The sequence below is a fragment of the Cebus imitator genome, unplaced genomic scaffold, assembly GCF_001604975.1.
Source record: "Cebus imitator isolate Cc_AM_T3 unplaced genomic scaffold, Cebus_imitator-1.0 Scaffold332, whole genome shotgun sequence".
Taxonomy (NCBI): domain Eukaryota; kingdom Metazoa; phylum Chordata; class Mammalia; order Primates; family Cebidae; genus Cebus; species Cebus imitator.
In genome coordinates this window covers 1,042,613-1,065,970 of record NW_016107647.1, presented here as the reverse complement: position 1 = coordinate 1,065,970, position 23,358 = coordinate 1,042,613, and the positions used below count along the sequence as shown (strand labels likewise).

The following is a 23,358-nucleotide window of genomic DNA, read 5'->3' as shown; positions in this document are numbered from 1 at the left end:
CAACTCTATGCTCCTCCCACGAGGCCTGGCCATGGGGAGGAAAGCACAGCCTTCCACCTCTTGAATACCACCAGCTCGCGTAGGGTCCCCATAGCAGCTGCGAACTCAGAAGGAAGGCCATTTCCTTCGAAAAAGCAAAGGATGATAAAATGCTGGCCTGTGATGGGAAGAAAGGGATCGTGTAGCTGCAGAAGCAGCACAATGCACGACTCCAGAGGCTACAGTGTGAGCGGCACCATTGCAGCTGGGGCGCACAGTGGCCCTTCTTTAGGCTTCAGCACTAGAAAGCCTGGACTGGCGGTGGCCTCAGGCAAGTCTATTTCACTGTGTTGGGCTCTTCATCCCCTTTTGTAAAACGAAGGTGCTGAATGACCCCTGGACCTCCAAGGTCTCAGATTTCCATGCTGACTGGCCTCCTTGCTGACCCTCCACCAGGAAAAACGTCATCTCAGAGCCTCTGCACCGCTTCCAGTTCCTGGATGAATGCTCTTTCGCCGAATCCCCTCCGGGCCTATTCCTGACTGCTGTTCAGATGTCAGCTCAAATATTCCCTGATGAGAGAGACCTCTGAGCCCCGTCGCCCCTCACCCTTCACACCATGTCACTTCCCATTTCCTCACCCCCTTCAGGTCCTTCCCAGCTCTTAGCATTGTGCATGTAGTTGGTCTTGCTCAGGCCTCTGTGGACAGATCCTGGCACATAACAGACATCTGAAAATAACTTTCAATTGAATGAATCAAATTATTTTGAATTCATGATTCTCCTGGAAATTATCTGGGGAGGAAAAGAGCAGGGACAGTGGAATAAACTGAAGGAGTGGCCTCCCAGTGCCCCTTTCACCTCTATGCCTCTGACCCTGGTGTCCGTGATGTGGCAGTAACATCCCAGCACTACCCTAGTCTGCTCCCGGGGCTATTTTCCAGTCCTTACAGCTGACCGTAGGACAGAAGCTATTTGCCTAGCTGGTATGTGACACAGCAGGGAGGTGCAGCCAGGTTTCTCTGACCCCGATGCACTGCTAGACCCTGCATGGTCAGTTTTCCACCTCACTAAGGGCCACCCCGGGGCTCCTGTCAACATTCAGAGCCTAGATCCCCGCAGCACTGCAGGTGGGTGGGGTGAGCACCAAGAAAACATTCCTCTGGAGTAATCAATATCAGAAACTGCAATGGGGCATGCTGCCTCCACACCCAGGACATTTCTAGAAGCAGCCAAGAAAATAGGAATCTACATGCTCTGGTTTATTAAAATTGGGCAATGAATCTAAAAGGAATTTAAAGCATTTGGCCTTATCTTCCTTGTTTCTTGGTATTAGTTTTCCATGTAAATTAATAACGAGTTAGGTATCTAGAGTTGGCAAATACTGATATTTTCAGGTAAATGGTAATGGGGAGGATGGCCAGAAGGGTAAATAAGTGGGGAGCATTGTCCAATTGTGGGAAGGAAAACACAAGTGTCTGGAAAACAATGTGCAAAGTTCACCTTCTTTCAAACTCCCGTTTGAAACTTCCATCCACAGTGCTGATCACAAAGTCCTGCTGCACTAGGTTTCTTATCATTTAAATATTCATTCATTCAACACTTATTGAGGACAAATTCTTGGCCAGGCCCTGTGTCAGGGGTTGTGAGTATGGTCTCTGCCTCTATAAGCAGGAATTTGTCTCATGGAGCTTGGTATTCTTCAGTCTGCTCTGTTCAAGTACCTGCCCTCCCCGGAAGCTCTGAGGACCCCCTAACACCTACCTCCAGCTTAACAGCCCTCTTGTGTTGCAGGTCTCCTACCTAGACCCCTCCAGAGGACTTGGGCTACCCTCAGGCCCAGTCACCCAACAAATCAGAGCTCCACCCATACTGATTCCCCCATGGGTTGCTCCAGAACCTCCTGAATTCCAGAGCAATAGCTTAAAGTCATAGTGTCAGTCTGAGGTGTGTTCCCAGAAATCTGTTACTAATAGCAAAGTATCAAAGGGATTTATTTTTCTCTAAGTTGGAGAGACTAAAAGTTTTCCTGTGTAATAGGCATTGCGTCCAGCTCCATCCCTGCTTCCCTCTGGTTTCCATTAGAGAACTACCCCTCCCTCTACACTCAGACCACACAGCTCAGGTGGTCTTACGTCCAGGAATGGGCACGTGACTGAGGCCTGGCCAATCAGAGCCCCACACTCTCATGGCTGTAAAGACCAGCCCACAGATGGGCACAGAGACCAAGCAAGGATGAGAGCACTGCAGCTGGCGGGCAGGTAGGTAGGCTGCAAGTCTGCATCTGCTACAGTGAAGAGCTTGTACACAAATGAAATCCACATAGTTCAGCAGAGCTGAGTGGCAGAGAAACATCAATTGGGCCTCTTAATCTAGCCAGGATGACTTTTGGAACTCTCATTAATTTTCCACATTGAATGCCGGTGAGCATAACTCACACCTGACATCTGTTCACACAATGAGACATTCCTCCTCTCCTGGTAGCAGACTAAAAGCAATGTGGGCAATAGCTAAGTATTATTTGAGACAGGGTCTTGTTATGTTGCCCAGGCTGACCTTAAACTCCTGGGCTTAAGTAGTCCTCCTGCCTCAGTCTCCTTAGTAGTTGAGTTTGAAGATGTGCATCACCACACCCAGTTTAGCTAAATATTAAAGATTAAATAAAAGGGTGTGTGAAACCACTTTCTGCCTCTTACCATGTGGAGGGATACTGCTCTAGTTTGAGCAAATCTTCAAAAATCACTATTTGAAATGTGAAAAGTATCCATCTGTAGCTAATGATTAAGTTTAACTTGGGATACTCGTTACTTTTCATTTTGGGCATATTTTATCTCAAATATGTGGTCCAATGTTTTGTCCATTTTTCTTTGTGGGGGGCAATGGCAATTCATATCGGCCTCTTTCATAAAACAACCAAGATAGGGATCCAGGTATGACACCCGCTGGCAAGGCTCCGCTTAGGCTATCTGACACCTCATTGCAGAAATCACTATTCACCAGCTCCGGTGACCACTGGCCATCCAGCTGACAGGAGTTGAGTGTTCTGCAGACTCAGAAGTCTAAGGCATGGCTCCCAGTGGCCCTCACAGCATAAGCCCTCAGTGGACAGCACCCCTGTAGAGGAAACCTCGATGTGGACCATGGCAGGGCCCTGCTTGAGCTTTGTTGTGGATGGAGTCCCAGCTCCACAAGGACTCACACACTACCTCCTCTCCCTCCACTTCCTAACAGAAATGGCTCGTCTGCAGTGACCCTTTTATTGTCCCTCTCCCTGTATCTTAGCAGCTAGATGAAGTTGTAGTTGTGAGTGCATGTGAGGGTAATGGCATCAGATATTAAGATTCATGGGTTTTAGAAATGGTATAATCAAGTCCTCACAGCTGAAAGTTTTAGTGTAAACAGTTCCAGGACAAAAAGGAGAAACAAAATGAAGAATGAAGAGAAGAAAGTGTTCAGGAATTTAGTGTGACTATCAGAAGTAACTACAAATGAATGCAGTGCTGGGGAGAGCTGCAGAGTGGCAGAGTGAGGCCAGGTAGCCTGTCACACCACACCGTGGACACCAGGAGCCAATAGACAGCCCAGAGCCAGGGCTTTGGCAGCACGCCCACACCACAGGCTCACACAGGTAGGAGGCAGTCAGGTTCAATCTTGCTCCCACACACTAATGACCACAGGTGACTTCAGGTCTTTGAGGTTCAGTTTCTTGTAACATTCTGCAGGAGGGAGTTCACTTTTTTAATAGTGAACAGGCTGATGTAAACAGGTTGCCCTCGTGGGACCGCTACAGCTTAAAGATAAAGCATGGGGATGGCAGAAGTGAAGAGAGGGTAACTCTCCTGCCTCCTCACCTAAGATGAAACCTCCATCAGCTCACTCACACTGGTTTTTCTCTTCTCCATGAACTTGCAGGGGCATGTACCATTAGAAAGGAAAAGAAACCCTTTTTAATGTCTACCGAAAGCATCTTTCTTGCACCAGGCTTAAAGTACTATGCATTTGTGAGCATACTGTGCTTGGTAATGGATGAACACACACACATTCAGCATATTTACAGATAAACCACCCACAAACTGGATTTTCAACATTTCAAAATGGAATGACCAGCGTGCAGGATGTCAGGTTCTAAGTCCTGTTTTGATAAAGTTTGAGAGATTCTAACACACTTTTACTTTCCCCTTTAGGTTTTAAGCATTAAGTGCTGACTGACTGAAGCTAGAAATAAAAATAGCTTTGCCTTTAGCCAATTTCTGCTTTACTGTGTCACTGAGACATGCTGTTTGAGACTCCTCATCTTTAACGGCCTATGATCCAAAAAGGAAAAATGGTTTGGGTGATAATTATAAGTAGGTATGACCAAGCTGAACCACATCTGACCTTAGAATTAAATAAGGCCAGAGAAAAGAGAAATCGTGCATCGCTTTGTCTTCCATTAGTGTTAATGTTTACGACGTCCCTCCACTCCCTTCTCAGGCATTTGGGTGCTCTTCCCCATGCTCCCATGGCATCCTGCATATGCATTATTCTATTAGCATTTACCTTACTGCCTGCAATTGTTGGTTTAAACATCTGCCTCCCTAGAACACTTGAGGGCAGAAAACATTTTTTTTTCCACAGGGAGTCTGTCACCCAGGCTGAAGTGCAATGGCATGATCTCGGCTCACTATAACCTCTGCCTTCTGGGTTCAAGCGATTCTACTGCTTCGGCCTCCTGAGTAGCTGGGATTACAGGCATACGCCACCACGCCTGGCTAATTTTTGTATTTTTAGTAGAGACAGCATTTTGCCATGTTGGCCAGGCTGGTCTCCAACTCCTGCCTCAGGTGATCCACCCACCTTGGCCTCCCAAAGTGTTGGGATTACAGGCGTGAGCCACTGCACCTGGCCCAGAAAGCATTTTCATAATACTCTGGTTCCCAGCACTCAAACCTGGTGCCTCCAACACAGTAGATGCACTGCAAATGTGTGCTAAGTAAAGTTAAGATGTGCTCACTTTAAGTAATTCACAACACAGAAGACTGCAGTAAAAAAAAATCCATGAGAAAACACCAATTTTAATTCAAAGAAAAATAAATCATCTGTGAGAATTATGGAGCAAAAGAAGTCCTGAAAAAGAGCTCTGCATCTTGGTGGTCATATTTATTGGAAGAGCTTGAGAAAAATGAAAATACAATTTAGCTTAAGAATAGTGAGTTATCTGCAAATCAACTCATTTCAGGAGTGGAAGAATCCCTGGAATTATTTCTTAATATCAAAATGTACGCAGGTTTCTCTTCTGAATGTCTTGTACATTTAAAGAGGCCCCTGTACAAAGGCTCCACACGACAAATTCTTTGTTTCAGCCAACTCTCAGCGGAGGGGCAACCAGTACAACGCCATCTCCCCGGACAAACAGCATTGGAATATTTCGTTTCGTTGACTGGAAGAGAAAAAAAAAACAGAGCTTATTTATGCAATTGTATATTACCACTTATTGTTTGTGAAAGAAATGTCAAAAAATTGATTCATCATGACACAAAAAAACTGAATTAAAAAACCTGATCACTTACCTTGGTAGCACCAAGAACCAATCTATCTAATGCCTCCTTTCCTGGATATCAACAGTTGTGGCAGACACTGGAGCTACCCACTAAAACTCACTCTCCTCCACCTGGGCACATGGCTGGATTACGTTTCTTATTTTTCCTTGCAACTAGATGTAGCCAGTGGATTGTTTTAACCAATAGCAAATAAACAGAAATGACAAGACTATCTCCAGACTGACCCAGAATGCCGCTCTGCAATCATTCTTTAACACTAAATGAACTAAGATAATGGTGAGAACTCAGGGGATGGCAGAGCCACTGACAGGCAAAGCCTGGTCCCTGACTTATCACCTGGAAGAAAGCTATTGTGCAGATCTAGACCCCACCAGGGCGTCATGTGGGCAAGAGATGAACTTCTATTTTGCTGAGCCATTACATGTTACTTCTGTGTGCTACAGGGGTCACGCATATGGAATGGACACCCTGAAGCATTAGCTTAGTGGTCAGGCATTAGGCAGCAGAGAAACACATGAATGTTTGAAATCCTAATATTATCCCTTGGCAAAATATTAGATAAATCTTGGAATGTAGCCCAAGGGGCTTCTAAACTTACTAGCTCTGGGATAAGAGGATGGAAAAGCCAAATGTTAGTAGGTGTCGCTGTTAACTTAATGCATTTAGCAGGGCAGTAGAAGAGAAAAAAGCTCAGGCAAGAACTAGTTGGTTTTCAAGCAGAAATGAAAAGAAACAAGACTCACAGGGTTAAAAAACCCATTGGCTTTTAGAACCCAAACTACAGAAATAAGTATGAAAAAAGGCTTTGAGAAACAAGGCCCAGTAAAATTTCCCAGGTAAACAAATTCAGCCCTGAGGCAAAGATCAGATTAAGGGTGTTGTCTTTCCACCCAAGCTTTTATAGCAAGTGGCCTCAAAGTAGTCAACATTAATTTCAGGGAGCAGAACAGAGGTGAGGAACTGAAGAGATAAAGCAGTCCTATAAGCTATGCCTAGGGAAGAGCTTAGACAAGTTACTGGCCCTTTGAATTGTTTGGATGTAAACAGTTCAGAAACCTATGTTCTAAGTTTTTAAAGAAATTGCATTGCCAAAGAAAGCAAAAGCCTGGCCAAAAAAAACCTTTGACTATTTGAGTCTTTCATAATTGAAGTTGGCCCTGAAAGCTCTGCAGACCCCACTTAGGGTTGCCAGATTTTGCAAATAAAGCTGTAGAATGCATGATTAAATTTGGTGTCAGTTCCAAACATTGGATGCATCATACTTTATCTAATTGAGGGATTTCTGCTACTACCAGGACAGGGAGCATTCATACGTTCCCAGTGGGATTCATCACTGTTAGGGACTAGTAACTGTCTTAGGTTTCTCATTCCTTCGTTCTCTGGAAGAGAGTTTTTGTGGTGGATATCCTGCCTACGCTGTGTTTTTCATGAATGTGGGAGGGGTAAATAATTCATATTCTTTGGGGTATAGATCTCTGTACAAGTGACCACATGTGGTCTGACAGAGAGAACTGAGAATCACGTGGCTGAGCTGCACCCTGAGCTAGATATCCTGCTTGCATCCTTCGGGGTAGAAATGTGTTCTGTGTGGGAAGCAGGATTCTGCAACACTCACTATCATTGATCTCTGCAGCAACTTGGCCACTAAACTCACAAAGCTCAAGATGGCCAAGGGCACACAGCTTTGTGCAAAGGAAACACAGCACATGCCAGCTGGGCAGCGGCAAGTGTCTCAGCAGACATCTTGACAGCATTCCAAGGATTCTTCTCTAGCTACCCAAATGACTGCTTAGTTAGCAGGTGGGTGCAGGAGCCACCCTGGCTTAACTGCCCCAAGCTTCACATCAGAACCAGTATCTCTTATAATAATTTCATGAATGTGGCTTCATAGTCACCAAGGAGGGGGTGCACTCCACTACAAGGGTTGAAGTGCTCTCAGGGAAGACCACTGCTATGGGCTCCTAACAGTATTCAGAGCTCATTCACAGTTCCTCCAGTTCAGATGCAGTTTATAAACCAGGGGCCTTTTTTTTTTAATATAGCAATATTTTTTATTAACACAGCTGACATTCCAATTTTATCAGTTTCTGGGGAAAACGAACTGCTAAATTAATCCGTGGTCATTTTGCCATAAATACATTTTTTTTAAAGCCCTTTGCTCACAGGTATATATAAACATTGGTTGCCGGGGGACAGACTATGGCAGAAACTGCTAACTGTTCATAAAAATTCCTTCTTCCTTCCTGGGCACACAATTCTAGAGTATTTCCCAGGCTCCCTTATAGTTGGGTAGGTCATATGACTGAGTTCTAGCCTAAAAAATTTAGGAAAAGGTATGTAGTACCTCTAGGCTGATTCATCAACTTCTCATGTACATGCCTCCACTCCTTTTTGCTCCCACTGGCTAGATGTGAAATGATGACAGAAGACTTAGGGGTTGGTGGAGCCACAAGACACAAGGAGCCTGGGTTCCTGAATGACCGTGTGGAGGAAACTACCTAGAATAATTATGTCATTGAGAAACAAACTCCATCAGTGCTAAGCTACTGCATATCTGTGACTCTGCTGAGCCAGTGCCTGTCTGGGGGAGTGGGGGGGGCTGCCCGTTATCACAGTCTAGGCAACATGAACTAATATGTTCACAAGAGTATGCTTTCAACAACCCATGTGTGAGGAATCTCTCCTGGGCTGTTGGTCATAATGCCCAGACAGGAGATGTGGCTACAGATAAACAATTCCAGAGAAAGAAGGGGACTCTAGTACAAGGAGTTCAGTGTGTAAACTTAAGTGCTCTAGGTAAAAAAAAAAGGATGCTATCAACTCAATATCAGAGAACAGTATTGAATTTTCTAGCACTGGTGATGAATTTCACCCAGAATTTTTTTTTAAGTGTGCATGTGTGTCTGACAGGTGACAAGGCTTATATCTGCAGTCCTTGCAATGAAATAGAATCTTCTGTTTAAAACTTACTGAGTCAACCTGCAGTGAAATCTGAAGTCCACTCATATAAACACCTAGAGTGCCCATTATGTGTCAGGTACTACAATAGGCGTTAGACACAAAGGGATGAATAAAACACGGACTGTCCTCCTAGAATCCCCATTCCAGAAATGAAAGAGAGGAAGTATGAATTTATTCTGCAGGTATACTTCCACATAAGAAAAAGATAAAATTATTTACAGCAGAATAGTTTTTATTAGCAAAATATTAGAAATGGCTATCTGTCCATCAATAGGAAAATAGTTAAATTATGGTACATCTATACAATGAAGTACCATAAAGCTAAAAATGAAAGCACAAGGAAGCTACGTATGTAAGGGAAAGAGCATTAAGATAAAAAATAGAGGCCGGGCGCGGTGGCTCACGCTTGTAATCCCAGCACTTTGGGAGGCCGAGGCGGGTGGATCACGAGGTCAAGAGATCGAGACCATCCTGGTCAACATGGTAAAACCCCGTCTCTACTAAAACTACAAAAAAATTAGCTGGGCATGGTGGCGTGTGCCTGTAATCCCAGCTACTCAGGAGGCTGAGGCAGGAGAATTGCTTGAACCCAGGAGGCGGAGGTTGCGGTGAGCCGAGATCGCGCCATTGCACTCCAGCCTGGGTAACAAGAGCGAAACTCCGTCTCCAAAAAAAAAAAAAAAGATAAAAAATAGGCGAAGAGAGATTAACAGTCATTAGCATATGCATAAAGACATGGGAAGATTCTCAAGAAGCCAGTAACAGTGCTTATGTCTGGGGGTGGGGTGTAAAGATGATGAGCAGAGGCTGGGGTGGAAGACGTTTTACTACACTGTGTTCCTTTCTGCATTCTGTGATTTTAAGACTGTGTGAGTCTAGCATCTATCCAAAAAGTTAAATTAAAATGGAAGCAATTTAAAATGAGTAAAAAAAAAAAAAAAAAAAGAAATATGTGTTAAGTACTATATGGTGACACAGACCATATGGTCTCAGTATGGACCATAAAGAGTTAGTTCGTATGAAGCAGCAGGTCTAGAGCTCCTCTAACATGAGTGTCACTAGCCACAGGTGGCTCATTGAATTAAAATGAAATAAAATTAAATGTTCAGTTCCTTAGTCACACCAGCACCCATTTCAAGTGCTAAATAGTCACATGTGGCTCCTAGCTCCTGTAATGACAGCACAGATAGAAATTTTCACTACTGCAGACAGTTCTACTATTACAGTGCTAATCTACAGAAAGGTCTAGAAGAGCCATCTAATGCTGTAGGAGGCCTTCGGGCAAGCAGAGGGAGCAGAGGGCTCAGTTACAAAAGGGTACAACATCCCCAAGAGAAACTGGTAAGCCAGACTACAAGGTGTTTGGTGAAGGAAGGTAGCACACATGATGGACAGCTGAACAAGTAGGCTGGGCCAAGTAACACAGACTGTTCACAATCTATAAAATGTAATTATTCCAATTATGGAGGACCTCTAATTATGGAGGACCAAGAACCAGAAGAGTAAGACTGACTGCTTTCCATTTTCCCATTAATAAGTCAGCAGTCAAATTCATTATTCAGAAGTCAATTATATAAGTTACAGGGGGGAAAAAAAACCCCAACAACCCTATGGTTTATGGGTCCCCCATACTGTTTTGGTAATGATGATGCTCATTAGTTATTTCAATAGAGGAGAGAGAGGAAAATGTAAAATGGGCCAAGGTAAGAAACCACTAAATCTGGTTTCCCATCTTGAAGAGGAGTAATAGGAGTGCACAGGAGAGTGAATTAGTTGTTCTTAATGGCACTGAACCAGATGCAGGCACTCTCCATAATATGACTGTCTTTCCTTTCTGTGTCTATAGTTAAGACACATTTATGCACTGAAGTATTCTCAGGCATCCAAAGATTCGATTTTAAATGTTTTACCCAATACATCATGGCAATGTGAAAAACAATTCACTACCTAAACTGACTTTGCTTAATGTTCTGCAGCTGCAACTCTAAGCGCAAGAGAGGCCACATGCATGTAGCACACAGCGTTCAGGAGCTAACCAGTCCCCGCAGTCTTTCAAGACAGCAATTAATCTTTATGGAGGTCAGTGACTACTGAGACTCTCTTATAGACACTTCACCCAGAGAAATGCACATGTGCATAGGCATACAACACTTTCAAACAGATTCAGGAGGAATCACACTTGGAACAGACTACTACGGATGACAGAGGTGGACCCTGCTGTTAGCTCACTGCAAACATGCAGTGAGTGGCAGTGTTCCCTTCTCTGTAAGAATAGGCACCACTGTTGAGTCATTTTTGTCACAAGCAGAACTCAAGACAAGAGCATTAAAATGTTTACAACAGAGTCTACTTCCATTATAAAATTCTTATGTTAATAATGTTAGATGAATAAAGCACAATAGTAAAGCTGGATATTCCACATTTTATCACATTTAAGATATCACATGTAAGCTTAGTTGAGCTGAAAAGGAAAATTTTTGCCAATTAAACCATGACACAATTCTTTTTTTAATCACATCACCAATAAGATGCAATCAGATTTCTGACATGCTAAAATTTAAGGAAAAGTGCATCTTAGAATTGGTACTTATGATTGTGTCCATGTTAAGAAAACAATAACCATCACCAAATAATAGTTACTAAATGATATTCCTGAAGGGAAAAAAAATGTAGATTTTTAAAAAATGTTATTCTTTCTTGGAGAAACAAGCCAGCAAAAATAATACATAAATAAAAATGTAGAAAAAGAAAAAAAATGCTAAATGTTTACATCTAGAAGGATAAAGAACACTAGCACAGGAGTCAGGTGTGGTCAGAGAGAGGAGGATTGCCAGGGTAAAGCAGAACTACAAAATCCAAAGAAGGCTCCAGTTTAAGTCACTATGTGCCTGTCACTAATCTGGAGGCTTTCATGCAGCCCTCAATGCATCCTCCACAGTTGTAGGAAGGGGCTCCTATTATTATTCCCATTTTACAGACAAGGAAACATATCCACAGGCAGGTTAGGTGATCTGGCCCAATTAAAAAGGTGGTAAGCAAGGGAGTCGAGATTTGAATCCACGTAGTCTTATACTGAGCCCACATTTTAACCACCATGCCCTAGCAGGGTCACAAACTGGCTTCCTGTAATCCCACCTGTAATCCCAGCACTTTGGGAGGACAGGACTTTGAGACCAGCCTGACCAACATGGAAAAACCCTGTCTCTACTAAAAACACAAAAATTGGCTGGGCATGGTGGCACATCCTAGCTACTCAGGGGGCTGAGGTAAGAGAACTGCTTGAACTTGGGAGGCAGAGGTGTCAGTTGAGCTGAGATAGCCATTGCACTCCAGCCTGGGTGACGCAGTGAGACTTTGTTAAAAACAAGAAAGAAAAGGAAAGAAAGAAAGAGAAAGAAAGAAGACCTTTCTAATGAGATCATTGGTGATACTAATAAATATGATTTTTTTTAAACACTGAACAATAAAATGAATCTGCATAGCTCAGTGAACTACTATTTTCTAAAGAACCAGTACCTGATGTAACCAAATCATGCATGACTGAAAGACCCATGTGAAGTACAAGGCAGATCAACGACTTTTCACCTAACAAGAGTATGAAAAGTTTACTGTTATCGTTTCAGATTCCAGCCTGCAAATAACCTTTGACCAACTACCACTGGTTGAGTTTGGGTATAGTGTCAAAGGTGGAGCATCCACAAAACATACTCCTTCCTTTCCAACTACCTATCTGTGTGGTCAGATTTGCTTCAATTACAACAACATCGCATGATAGATTTAATGCAGAAAAAAATTATAAGAATCTTCTAGCTGTCATCAATTAAGCTGGGCGTTAAAGAGATTTGCAAAAATGTAAAACAAAGACATTCCTCATTAAACATTTTGTTGTAGAAAATAGTTATTGTTCATAAAAATGTTACGGCAACATGTGATAGGTGTTTTGTTTTTTTTGAGATGGAGTCTCACTCTGTCCCCCAGGCTGGAGTGCAGTAGTACATCTTGGCTCACAACCTCTGCCTCCTGGGTTCAAGTGATTCTTCTGCCTCAGCCTCCCGAATAGCTGGGATTAGAGGTGCCTGCTGCCACTACTGGCTAATTTTTCATATTTTTAGTAGAGAGAGGGTTTCGCCATGTTGGCCAGGCCTGTCTCGAACTCCTGACTTCAGGTGATCCACCCTCTTTGGCCTCCCAAAGCGCTGGGATTACAGGTTTGAGCCACTTTTTTTTTTTTTGAGACGGAGTTTCACTGTTGTTGACCAGGCTGGAGTGCAATGGCGCAATCTCAGCTCCCTGCAGCCTCCACCTCCTGGGCTCAAGAAATTCTCCTGCCTCAGCCTTCCAAGTAGCTGGAATTACAGGCATATGCCACCATGCCTGGCTAATGCTTTGTATTTTTAGTAGAGATGGGGCTTCACCATGTTAGTCAGGCTGGTCTCTAACTCCTGACCTCAGGTGATCCACCCGCCTCAGCCTCCCAAAGTGCTGGGATTACAGGTGTGAGCCACCATGCCTGGCCAGGTTTTTTTAATGAATAAATATTTTTTAAAATGTTCAGTTTCTAATACTGTCTACTATTACTGTTATACACTACTATACATAGTTACCTTGCATTGTTGTATTTCACTGAATCTGGGAACCCTATGAGGTAAGCAGTAGTATTCCTGCTTACCAATGAGAAGTCTGCTAAGTTAATTCCCTTGCCCAAGGTAGACCAAGTAGGAAGTGGTCAAGCCAGTACTGGCAACCAGGTCAATTAGACCCCAGAACACTTGCTTACAATTGCTATGCTCTACTGAGTCCATAAGTAGGTGTCAAAACATGACAGGCTTCCCATAAATATGGGTTAAACTGTCCAATAGAGAACAATTGATATTTGTAAAGCAATGAATAGAACTGCAAGACTTACTTTATATATCTCTTCATATGTTTCTTCATCAATTTCTATAGTAGTCACAGTTTCTTCTACATCTCCTAAGATCATATTTAAATGTTGATCGTAAGCCTAAATTGGGAGGGTAAACAACCAAGAAATTTAATATTCAAATTACAAAATGACCAAGGCTTAACAACATAAAAATGGATCAATTACAACTAAGGCATGTGATACTTGTATCACAAACTTTTATATCCAAACAAAAAGTAATCCTACTGTACTAATATACTGTTTCTTCACAAGTCATTTCCAATGATTATTTAATTGACCTGATCAAAATATAAAACTGCTTATATGTAAATATAAAAGTACTCAAAGTCACTTGACATTATTTTTAAAGTCTCCACCCCACTTGTTATTCTAAGGCAGTCACATCATTTATAATACTTAATTATGAAAAACAGCAGATTCATCTTCATCATTTATCAGTAGGCATCCTTCAATTCCACCTATAGCAATGTGACAAGAAAAATACAGTAAAGAAAATAAAATCCTTTGTTTACTGCTAAGATGATGGTATCGCAGTCTTCTAAAGGCACATGGCAGACTACATGTTGCAGAGAGAAAATAAGTAGAGCAACACCCTGCCCATTTCTAATCTATCTAGAACTTAAATGTGTTTAGCACCTGTGGGCTCAATCAATAAATGTTGCAGCTAAGATATTCAATCCCAGCTGCAAGGTTCATTCATTTAACTTTCTGGGACCTTGTTCAGAACTCAAGGGTTACATGGTTCACCTGCTCACATCAAAATAAAAGTCACTTGTCAGCCATGTGGGGTTATTGCTAGGTAGGCCACACTAACAAGAGCAAAAAGGTATAACTGAGGGGCACAAAACAAACAGAAAGTAGGGGCCATTTAGGATAGAGACCATCAAGTTTACACAGGGAACTGAAGAAGACTCCAAGAGCCACAGACTTAAGTAATTAAGCTGAATTCCAATTATATTCCCGAAGTTACCACTATTCCTTTCCTGGAGTCTCCCTTCCCGTAAGGCCAGCTGCAGATTAAGACTATTGTCTCCCTAGGTACCTATTTCCTTTCCAAGCCTACAGGTTCTTTATCTTTAGGTTTTGTGGAAGGTGGAACCACAGTACTTAAGAGTGGGGCTCCGTCAGACTATATAGATTCAAATTCTGGCTCTCCCTTTACTGGCAAGTGACTGTACCTTTCTGAGCCTGAGCTTCCTATACTGCAAAGCAGAAATAATTAGTATCTATCATCACAGAGTTGCTATAAAGATTAAATGAGATATCATACACAAAACATAGTAACTGGTCTATAATTAATGCTCAATAAATGTTAGCTATTTTTAATCACTTTAGGGTAGAGTGGCAGCACTAAAAACAACATACTTAGGAAAGCAACAAGTCATCAAAGAGAGGCAAAACCTTCAGGGTACTCTATGAATAAATGAGACCACTTCAAGGGACCAATTCTACAGATATTTTGCAGATACGCACAAAGAAATATGTTTAAGAAAATGCTTACTGCAGTATTTATGTAAGTATTTGTAGCAAGAAACGAAAAAAATCTATCACTATCATGTACAAAATCCTAGGTAGTCATTAAAAAGAATAAAGGAGAATTATTTGCACTCATGGTCAATAATTTCCAAGAAAGATTAAGTGGAAAAAAAAAAGGTGCTGAAAAACATGTATAGCAAGATCCATGTTTTGTAGAGGTGGATTATATATACTGCAGGAATGTGCATATGTACATATATGAGTATATACGTATAAACATACAGAAAAGATAACCAATTTTTTAAATTTTATTTTTTGTAGAGACAGGGTTTCTCTGTATTGCCCAGGCTGGTCTTGAACTCCTGGCATCCTCAAGTGATCCTCCTGCTCCAGCCTTCCAAAGTGCTGAGATTAAACACATGAGCCACTGCACCCAGCCAAGATACTCCAATTTCTAATAATGTTTACCAATAGGGGAAATGGGATTTCACTTTTTATTCTATATATTCTTGGGTCATATATACATTTAACTTTTCATAATAATACACCTATTTGTGTACATGTCAGAAATTTAAAAAACATTTAAGAATAAAGGACAAATGTTATTTACAAATAAACAAAAGGGAAAAATGAAGGGAATAAAAATGTTCTATAATAAACATATTTCTATTAAAATAAAAAATGTTAAAAAAGTGAGTACATGCAGCTTTATTTGGCTTATAGAAATATGGGTGACTTTCTACTTCCCTCTCTTCCTTCAAAATACTCTTTCACTCTGCACAGGTTTTACATTTCAAGGGAGTGGGGGTAGGAAGGAATCTGATTTCAAGGTAACTTGATAAATTTACTTACGTGTAATCTGCCTCGAAGCTCTCGGTCATTTCTCATTTTCACATAAATTCGCTCATCTAGGCTGAGCCTGATAAGATCCAGGGGCTCCTCTACAGTGTTGGTAGTTTGTTGCTGATAAAAGAAACAAGTTTAGTAATATAGTAGTAGAGATAGAAACCTGCTTAAATCACCATTAAGCTGTGTGACCATGGGCAAGTTATTTAACCTTTCTCTGCTTCAGTCTCTTAGGCTACGAAATGGAGATAACAGTGTCTACCTAATACTGTTGTTGTGAGGTTTAAGTGATATCTATGACGGCTTAGAACAGTGCCTTTCACATAATATGTGCTACATAAATGTGGGTTAAAACACACCTATACAAAAAGGAGTTACACAGCAAAATAATCATGACTATACTTTGTTCCCTCAAAATCAAACTGCCTGACCCAATTTCAGGGTATAGGCTCTCAGGGACTTTAGCTTTATCTCAAATATTATGTAATCGCTGGAAAAACACTCAATGTCTACCATACACTAGTCAGAATGCTAAGTAGAGGTGTAGGTTTACAGGAAGATTATGAATTTAGCACAGGTTGAGTTTAGGCTGCCAACTGGCCAGTAAGATGAATATATTTAGTAGGCAGTATAAAACACTGGTTGAAAGCACTGGCTTAGCCGAGCACAGTGGCACGTGCCTGTAGTCCCAGCTACTCCGAGGCTGAGGTGGGAGGATCGCTTGAGCCTAGAAGGCAGAGGTTGCAGTGAGCCAAGATCGTGCCACTGCACTCCAGCTTTGGCAACAGAGTGAGACTGTCTTGAAAAAAAAAAAAAGCAAGCACTGGTTTTGGAATCAGGCAGTCTGGGTTCAACTCCTGGTTGTGACCTGCCTCTAATGAACTGAGATGAAAAATCATGCCATCCGTAATTCTGATTCTTCATTTGCAATTGAGGAAGCCACAACCTTCCTTCTGGGTTCTTGAGAGGATTAAAGTAGTTAATGCATTTACAGCAGTGCCAGGTAAACAGAAAATATTAATAAACGGTTCCTACTGGCTGGGCATGGTGGCTCACGCCTGAATCCCAGCACTTTGGGAGGCTGAGACAGGCGGATCACCTGAGGTAAGGAGTTGACATGGCGAAATCCCATCTCTACTAAAAACAGAAAAATTAGCCAGGCATGGTGGCACGCGCCTGTACTCCCAGCTACTCGGGAGGCTGAGACAGGAGAATCGCTTGAACCCAGGAGGTGGAAGTTGCAGTGAGCTGAGATCGATCGTGCCACTGCACTCCAGCCTGGGTGACAGAGTGAGATTCTGTCCAAAAAAAAAAAAAGAAAAGAAATGGTTCCTATTAGTATTATTAAAGAACTGCTGGAAACGTTGGTTTTAGAGGTCCGGTTAGGATGACTTGGGATCGGGTGGTTGCAGCCATTAAGAGCTAGAAAGACTATTCAAGGAGAGCTTCTTCATTAAGTACATGAGGCCAGTGGAGGAAGGTGACTGAATGTATCAGGCTCTAAAGCTTCAAAAGGTCAGACGAGAGAAAAAAAAAAAATCCCTACTTCCCTAGTTCAACAGGTGTTTGTTAAAGGATCAGATAACCAACTGTTAGATTACAATGATATAGAAGTCACAATCCCCACTCTCAAGGAGCTCATTGTAATGTGGAGAGGCATACAAATAAATAATTAAATACTGTAAAAATATGCATATGACAGAGCCCTACTGCTACCTAAGCCTCTGTCTACGATGCCCACTGTAGCTTTAAATATTGCCTTTTCAAAGAGGCCTCATCAAGTAAGTATTTGTTGAGTGTTTCCAGCACTGTTCTAAACCTTAAGGACAGAAGAAAGAACAAAACAAAAACCCTGCTCTTATGGCACTTAAATTCTAGTGGGGAGGGCTATACATTAAACACAGATGCATACATTTAATATGAAATAATAATGCGCTATGAAGAAAAATGAAGCAGGGTAAGCAGAGTAAAGCGTGTGCTACTGGCGCAGGAGAAGTCCTCTCTGAGGAGGTGAGATTTCAGTACAGAGCTTAAGAATTTGTGGCTTGATCTCCAAAGATATTTGAGGAAGAGAAAGACCAGGTGAAAAAGCTTCTAGGGCCACCTGTTATTCTGCATACTAGTTCCTTGTTTCCTTCACATTACATCACAGTTCCTATAAGTCTCCTACATATTTATATTTACTTTTATTTGTTCTCCTCACGAATATAAGCTCCAAGTAATGGCAGGGATCACTTATATGTCGATGTCAGTGTCCCTGGCCCTTAGAACAGTGTCCAACCATACAAAGCTGAGGTTCACTGAATCTGCTAAATGAATAAATAATGGTTGCGCTCAGTAATGATAAGAACTTCTAACTTTATTATCAGGCTTTCTATTGGAATCCTAACAGCTCCGTGAGGCAGGCAGGGATAATAATTTACATATTTAAAAAAATGAACTGAAGAGTGTGATGAATAGTAGACAGGTGGGCTTCTAGCCAGAAAAGATCTCAGGGCCTGCAGCAAAATTCGGAGCTGGGGGCGGTTACGGAAAGGACGGGGCGGATTAGACCATGGTCACCTGGAAAGAGTAGACACGACCGGCCATTTTTCCTAAGTCTGGAAAAACCAGCCCTAGTACGCAAAGCTGCTCGGAGCGACCCCCTTAAAGTACACTCACCTGGTCTACGTCGTCCGCCATGTTTCAAACCCTGCGCCCTTTCCCGCTTCTCGCGATAACACAAGAGCAACGCCGATCTCCGGAAACAGGAGGCTATAATACACCGGAAGTAGAGAGAAATCTGTTTTTCTCCTTCCTGCTTCCCGTGGTTTTTAGTGGCCACGGGTGTCGGCGGAGCTTCCTTCGGGGGCGTGACTAGGCCTCCAACTAAGGGGCAGGGTTAGACGCACCCGCCTGGGGGCGGAGCCCACGCTCTGGCGCACGGGGGCGAGGTGCGTCACTCGCGAAGTGGATTTTGCCCCGAAGAGCGACATGGCTCGGAAGCGCGCGGCCGGCGGGAAGCCGCGGGGACGCCAACCGCGCAGCCAGAAGTCCAAGGGCAAGAGGAAGTGTCGGCGTGAGGAGGAGGAGGAGGGTGAGAGCCAGACCCAGCGGGCTTAGCGGGAGACGCCGCGGCAGGGCGGAGAAGGCCGGGAGGCTGGGGTGGGAGGCCAGACGTGGAGACAGGATGCAGGTTGCTGCGCGTGTTTCGCGCCGCGGGGACGTGACGGCGGCCGCGGGGGCAGCTCGGCAGGCCGCGGCCGGCCCTCCGCGCTGTCCCTATGCCTTTGTCCTCTGCACGCAGAGCGATTCCCCGGGAGCCTCACCCGACCCAAGTTCCTGCGTAGCGTCTTTCCGCTCCCGGTTGCCCAGAGGATACGTCGCAGCTGCTCAGGGCTGAACGTGAAGAAAGCAGTTAATTCGGTCCCAGGAAGACAGACGGACGAACCAGGACGTAGAGTGATGTAGTGTGGTGACTCCCGAATGGTCACTACAGCTGAGTCTCACCCGGAATTCCACAGTGGGATCCCACCTGACTTCCCCACGTGGATATCGGATAGGCTTCTTACGTTGTCACGGGCAAAGCAGAGCTCTTGGTTTCCCCCTTTAAATCTATCCTTTCCTCCGTTTTTCCAGTCTCAATGCTTGTTAGAAAGCAAAGCCCACCTTTTTCTTATGTGCACACATTAGTCCATCAGCAAGTCCAGTCAGTTCAGCCTCAGACTATATCTCAACTTTGTCCACTTCATTTCCATGGCCCCTGTCCAAGCCACCATCACCTTTCAGTTGAGTGACTGCAGTTTCCTCTTTACTGGCATCCGAGTTCTCCATCCAGCAACCCAAATAATTTTTTTTTTAAATCATGCCATGTTCCTACTTTAAACTTTCCTTGGCTTCCCGTTGCTTTTAGCTTAAAATCCAGTTGGCTTAACCTGGCCTACAAGATGCTACATGTTTTGGCTCTTGCTACCTCTCCTGTTTCTCCTACCACTTGTTACCTTGCCAGATGCCCTCCGTATTGGCCGCCTTTCTCTTCCTCAAATATGCCAAGTTACTCCTTGAGTCTTTTCATTTGATGTTCCTTCTGCCTGGAGTGACCCCTCCCCCAACCATAGCTTTTGTCAGGGCTAATTTCTTATATTTCTTCAAATCTCATGTCAGACACTCCTTGAGCATCCTAAGGTGGTCCTTCCCAGATACTGTCTATCATAGGACTCCAATTACTGCCCTCCCAGCCTCTTTCACAATCTGTAATGAGCTTAATTTATTTGCTTCCTTGTTGCTTGCCTATCTAGTATTTAGGCTTCATGAAAGCATGTCTTATTTTTTACTGTATCCTGTCTTATCCTTCTCCCACTCCCGTTACAGCATATACAGCCACCCTTTAGTAATCTTGGGAGATTAGTTCTAGGATCCCATGGATACTAAAACCCCTGATGTTCAAGTGCCTTATATGAAATGGCCTAGTGTTTGCATGTAACCTAAGCGCGTCCTCCGATATACCTTAAATCATCTCGAGATTACTTATAATACCTAATACAATATAAACGCTATGGAAATAGTTGTCATGCTGTATTTTTAAAATCTGTATTATTTTTTATTTTTTCCCTCTGAAATATATTCACCTTTGGTTGGTTGAATCTGTGGATGCGGGTCCCGTGGATTGGTAGGGCTAAGTAAATATTTTTTATTTTTTTTGAGATGGATTCTCACTGTGTTGCTCATGCTGGAGTGCAACGGGGTGATGTCTGCCTCTCAGGTTCAAGTGATTCTCCTGCCTCAGCCTCCTGAGTAGCTGTCACCATGACCAGCTAATTTTTCTATTTTAGCAGAGATGGGGTTTCCCCATGTTGGCCAGGATGGTCTCGAACTCCTGACCTCAGGTGGTCCATCTGCCTCGGCCTCCCAAAATGCTGGGATTACAGGCATGAGCCACTGTGCCCAGCCAATAAGTATTTTAAATAATTGCAGATTGCATGCTGTTGAAGGAATTTCTGGGTCTCCTGAAATAACTGGGTAGAAGATTAGACTAGGTAACCAGCAAAGGCTCCTATAACACTAGATTCTGTGTTTCTATACCAATTATAAGTTCATTGTCCATTGGGAAATAGTCAAATGGTAATAATTCCTAAACTTAGGAGGTGATTTACCTCATATGTAATATTAGTTCCATTTTATTCATTAAAATAACATCTTGAGTACTATGTACATGAATGAGGTGATATAGGAGATAAACATATCTTGGAGGATCATAGAGTAGTGTTGACATGACATTTGTATGTAAAATATTCAAGACAGATTGTGCTGAATATTGTGGAAGAAGATACAAGGCTTTGTAGCTTCCAAAGGAATAATCAAAGTTTGACTGCAGTGACTAGGGAACGCTCCCTGAAGTTGTTTGATCTGTGATTTAAGGGATGGTTGCTATTTTAGCAAGGGGTCACAAAAAGGAGTTGGTATTCTAGTCAGAATGTATTTTGGATATAGGGCAATTAAAAATTAATGGTTTTAATCTGATGGAAATGCTACCTGCATTCTTCCCAGCTCAACACTTCACCTGGGTTCCAGCTTGGTAGAGCTTCAATACTTAGTTATATGCACTTGGGTGAATTATTTTGGGTAAATATTTTAGTCCTTCTGAACTTCCTCTGTGAAATGTAATAACTGCTTTGCATGGTGGTTGTGAGTTTTCAGTGAGATAGCATATAAAGCCAAGAGCTGTATATGCTATCCCATATTAGATAATTAGTTGGGCTAACTCGTGCCACTCAGCTTATACAGAAGTAAGGGTGCACCCAAGCTTACTCTGCTAGCCAGAGGAGCTAGCAGTCAGTTCCCAAGGCAACTTCCGGGATCTGCAGTTAAAACCTTTGCTGTGGTTCGGTGGGGAAGCATAGACTTAGCAAGTGTGGTTTGGGCTGCAGGTGACACTAATTTGGTGACTATCAGTATAGTTTCTAACACTGTAGGCTTTAAAAGCACCCCTGTGCATGCAAATGAAGATGATACTTGGCTGCTTTTGACAAATAGGAAAAAAGAAAACAGGCTTCCACATGAAACAGGCTTCCTTTGTGCTACTAAAGCACCTTTGGTTTCTTTACATTTCTTCTTTGTGTTAATGCCTTCAGTGATAACCATTAATTACTTTAACAGCTGTTTACTGAGTGCCTACTATTTTCACGCACTGTTCCAGGTACTAGGTTAGTAGTGAACCAGACAGGTGAGTCACCTGCTCTCATGGTTATAACCTGTGGAGAGGGGTAGGTAAAGCAGATAATAAGTTAAAAAAATAGATTCATATGATGATAAGAGCTATCACCCTGTGCTAAGGCTGCTGTGATAAAACTTATTTGGGTACATAGCAGAAAATGCATCTATAGATGGAAAGAAAAACTCTCAAACTCATATGGGGCTGGGAAAGAGGCAGCTAAATGGGAATCAGTGTCAGGAAAGGCCTCTGTAAGGAGGTGGCATTTTGAGGCAATTACTGAGTGTAATTTTGAGTCATTCATAGGAAGTGATGGGGGAGAGTTCTGGGCAGAGAGGACAGTGTGTTTAGACTCTTAGGAGGGAATGAACTTGGCCAGTTGGCTGGACATAGTGAGTGAGGGGTTGGGTAGGAGAGGTGGGCAAAGGCCTGAGCTTGGATACCAAGCTAAGGAGCTGGAATTTTATTCTGAGAGCTACGAGTTGCCGCTGGAAGGTTTACTCAGGTGTTCTTATTAAGTCCCAGTAGATGTGCAAGCAGACCACAGTGGTAATTCCTGCCCTACTGAGAACACTGAGCTCACGGAGACTGGTGAGGCATATTAGATAACTCAAGATTTTGGAGAGTCCTAGAAAAGAGTCTCTAGATGCTTAGGGACTAAAAAATAGCAGAGAATAGAAAGTCACCCATATTTCTGCCATCCAGAAATAGCCACCATTAAATAATGGTCTATTTCCTTCTAGTCTATGTTTTTTACATGGCAGAAAGCATATTGTAAAATCAGCTTTGCATGATTAACATGAGATCATACATCATTTTCCTTTATCTTAAAGGATGACTTAATTATATTTTGTCGTGTGGCTCTGCCATAAGTTACTTAACAATTATCTCATGGTTGGACATTGAGATTATTGCTAGATGCTTTTGAATACTATGAACATCCTTTTGATTCAGAGTTTTTTGTTTGCTTTTTCACCCTTTCCCTTTTAACTTATCTACCTTTCTCTTCAAACACAGAAATAAAACCTGTGCCTTTTAACCACCCAGAAGAGTTTGGTGATGCCTATGAAGTATCCTCCTACCTGCATTTTTTTTTTAGATTAGTAGAAATTGAAGTATTTAGCATCTTTGCCTAATATTAGAGGGCTAAAGACCATTGTAAGATCCAGAAATCTTGATTTTCTGTCAAATCTTAAGCTTTTTGCAGCCTCTGGCCTTGGAATAGGCAGTCTGTGCTCAGATTTGAAAAAAGTAATTTTGAAATATTTTGTACTCCAAAATTTTTCCTTATTTTTTGGTTTACATTAACATGTTTAAAAATGGGAATGTTGGCCGGGCGCAGTGGCTCAAGCCTGTAATCCCAGCACTTTGGGAGGCCGAGGCGGGTGGATCACGAGGTCAAGAGATCGAGACCATCCTGGTCAACATGGTGAAACCCCGTC

The 23,358-nt window shown here is 42.7% G+C and overlaps 2 protein-coding genes across 3 annotated transcripts in view; one reads left to right on the top strand and one right to left on the bottom strand.

The window, feature by feature from the left end:
- Positions 1-5,097: 5,097 nt before the first annotated feature.
- Positions 5,098-18,497, bottom strand: LSM3 (LSM3 homolog, U6 small nuclear RNA and mRNA degradation associated). The gene is made up of 4 exons (XM_017505040.2): positions 18,388-18,497; positions 15,733-15,843; positions 13,387-13,482; positions 5,098-5,398 (listed from the first exon to the last, which is right to left on the bottom strand). The coding sequence occupies exons 1-4, from the start codon at positions 18,406-18,408 to the stop codon at positions 5,318-5,320; spliced, it is 309 nt and encodes a 102-aa protein (XP_017360529.1). The 5' UTR covers positions 18,409-18,497; the 3' UTR covers positions 5,098-5,317.
- A 105-nt stretch (positions 18,498-18,602) lies between these two features.
- XPC (XPC complex subunit, DNA damage recognition and repair factor) overlaps positions 18,603-23,358 on the top strand; it is a 40,048-nt gene continuing 35,292 nt past the window's right edge. Inside the window, exons 1-2 of one of the 2 annotated variants that reach the window (XM_017505037.2) lie at positions 18,678-18,778; positions 18,865-18,870. In XM_017505037.2, the coding sequence (XP_017360526.1) occupies positions 18,700-18,778; positions 18,865-18,870 (85 nt within the window). In that variant the 5' untranslated portion in view covers positions 18,678-18,699. Of the gene's footprint in view, positions 18,803-18,864; positions 18,871-23,358 lie in introns of both variants that reach the window. The other variant, XM_017505035.2, reaches the window with a different exon arrangement.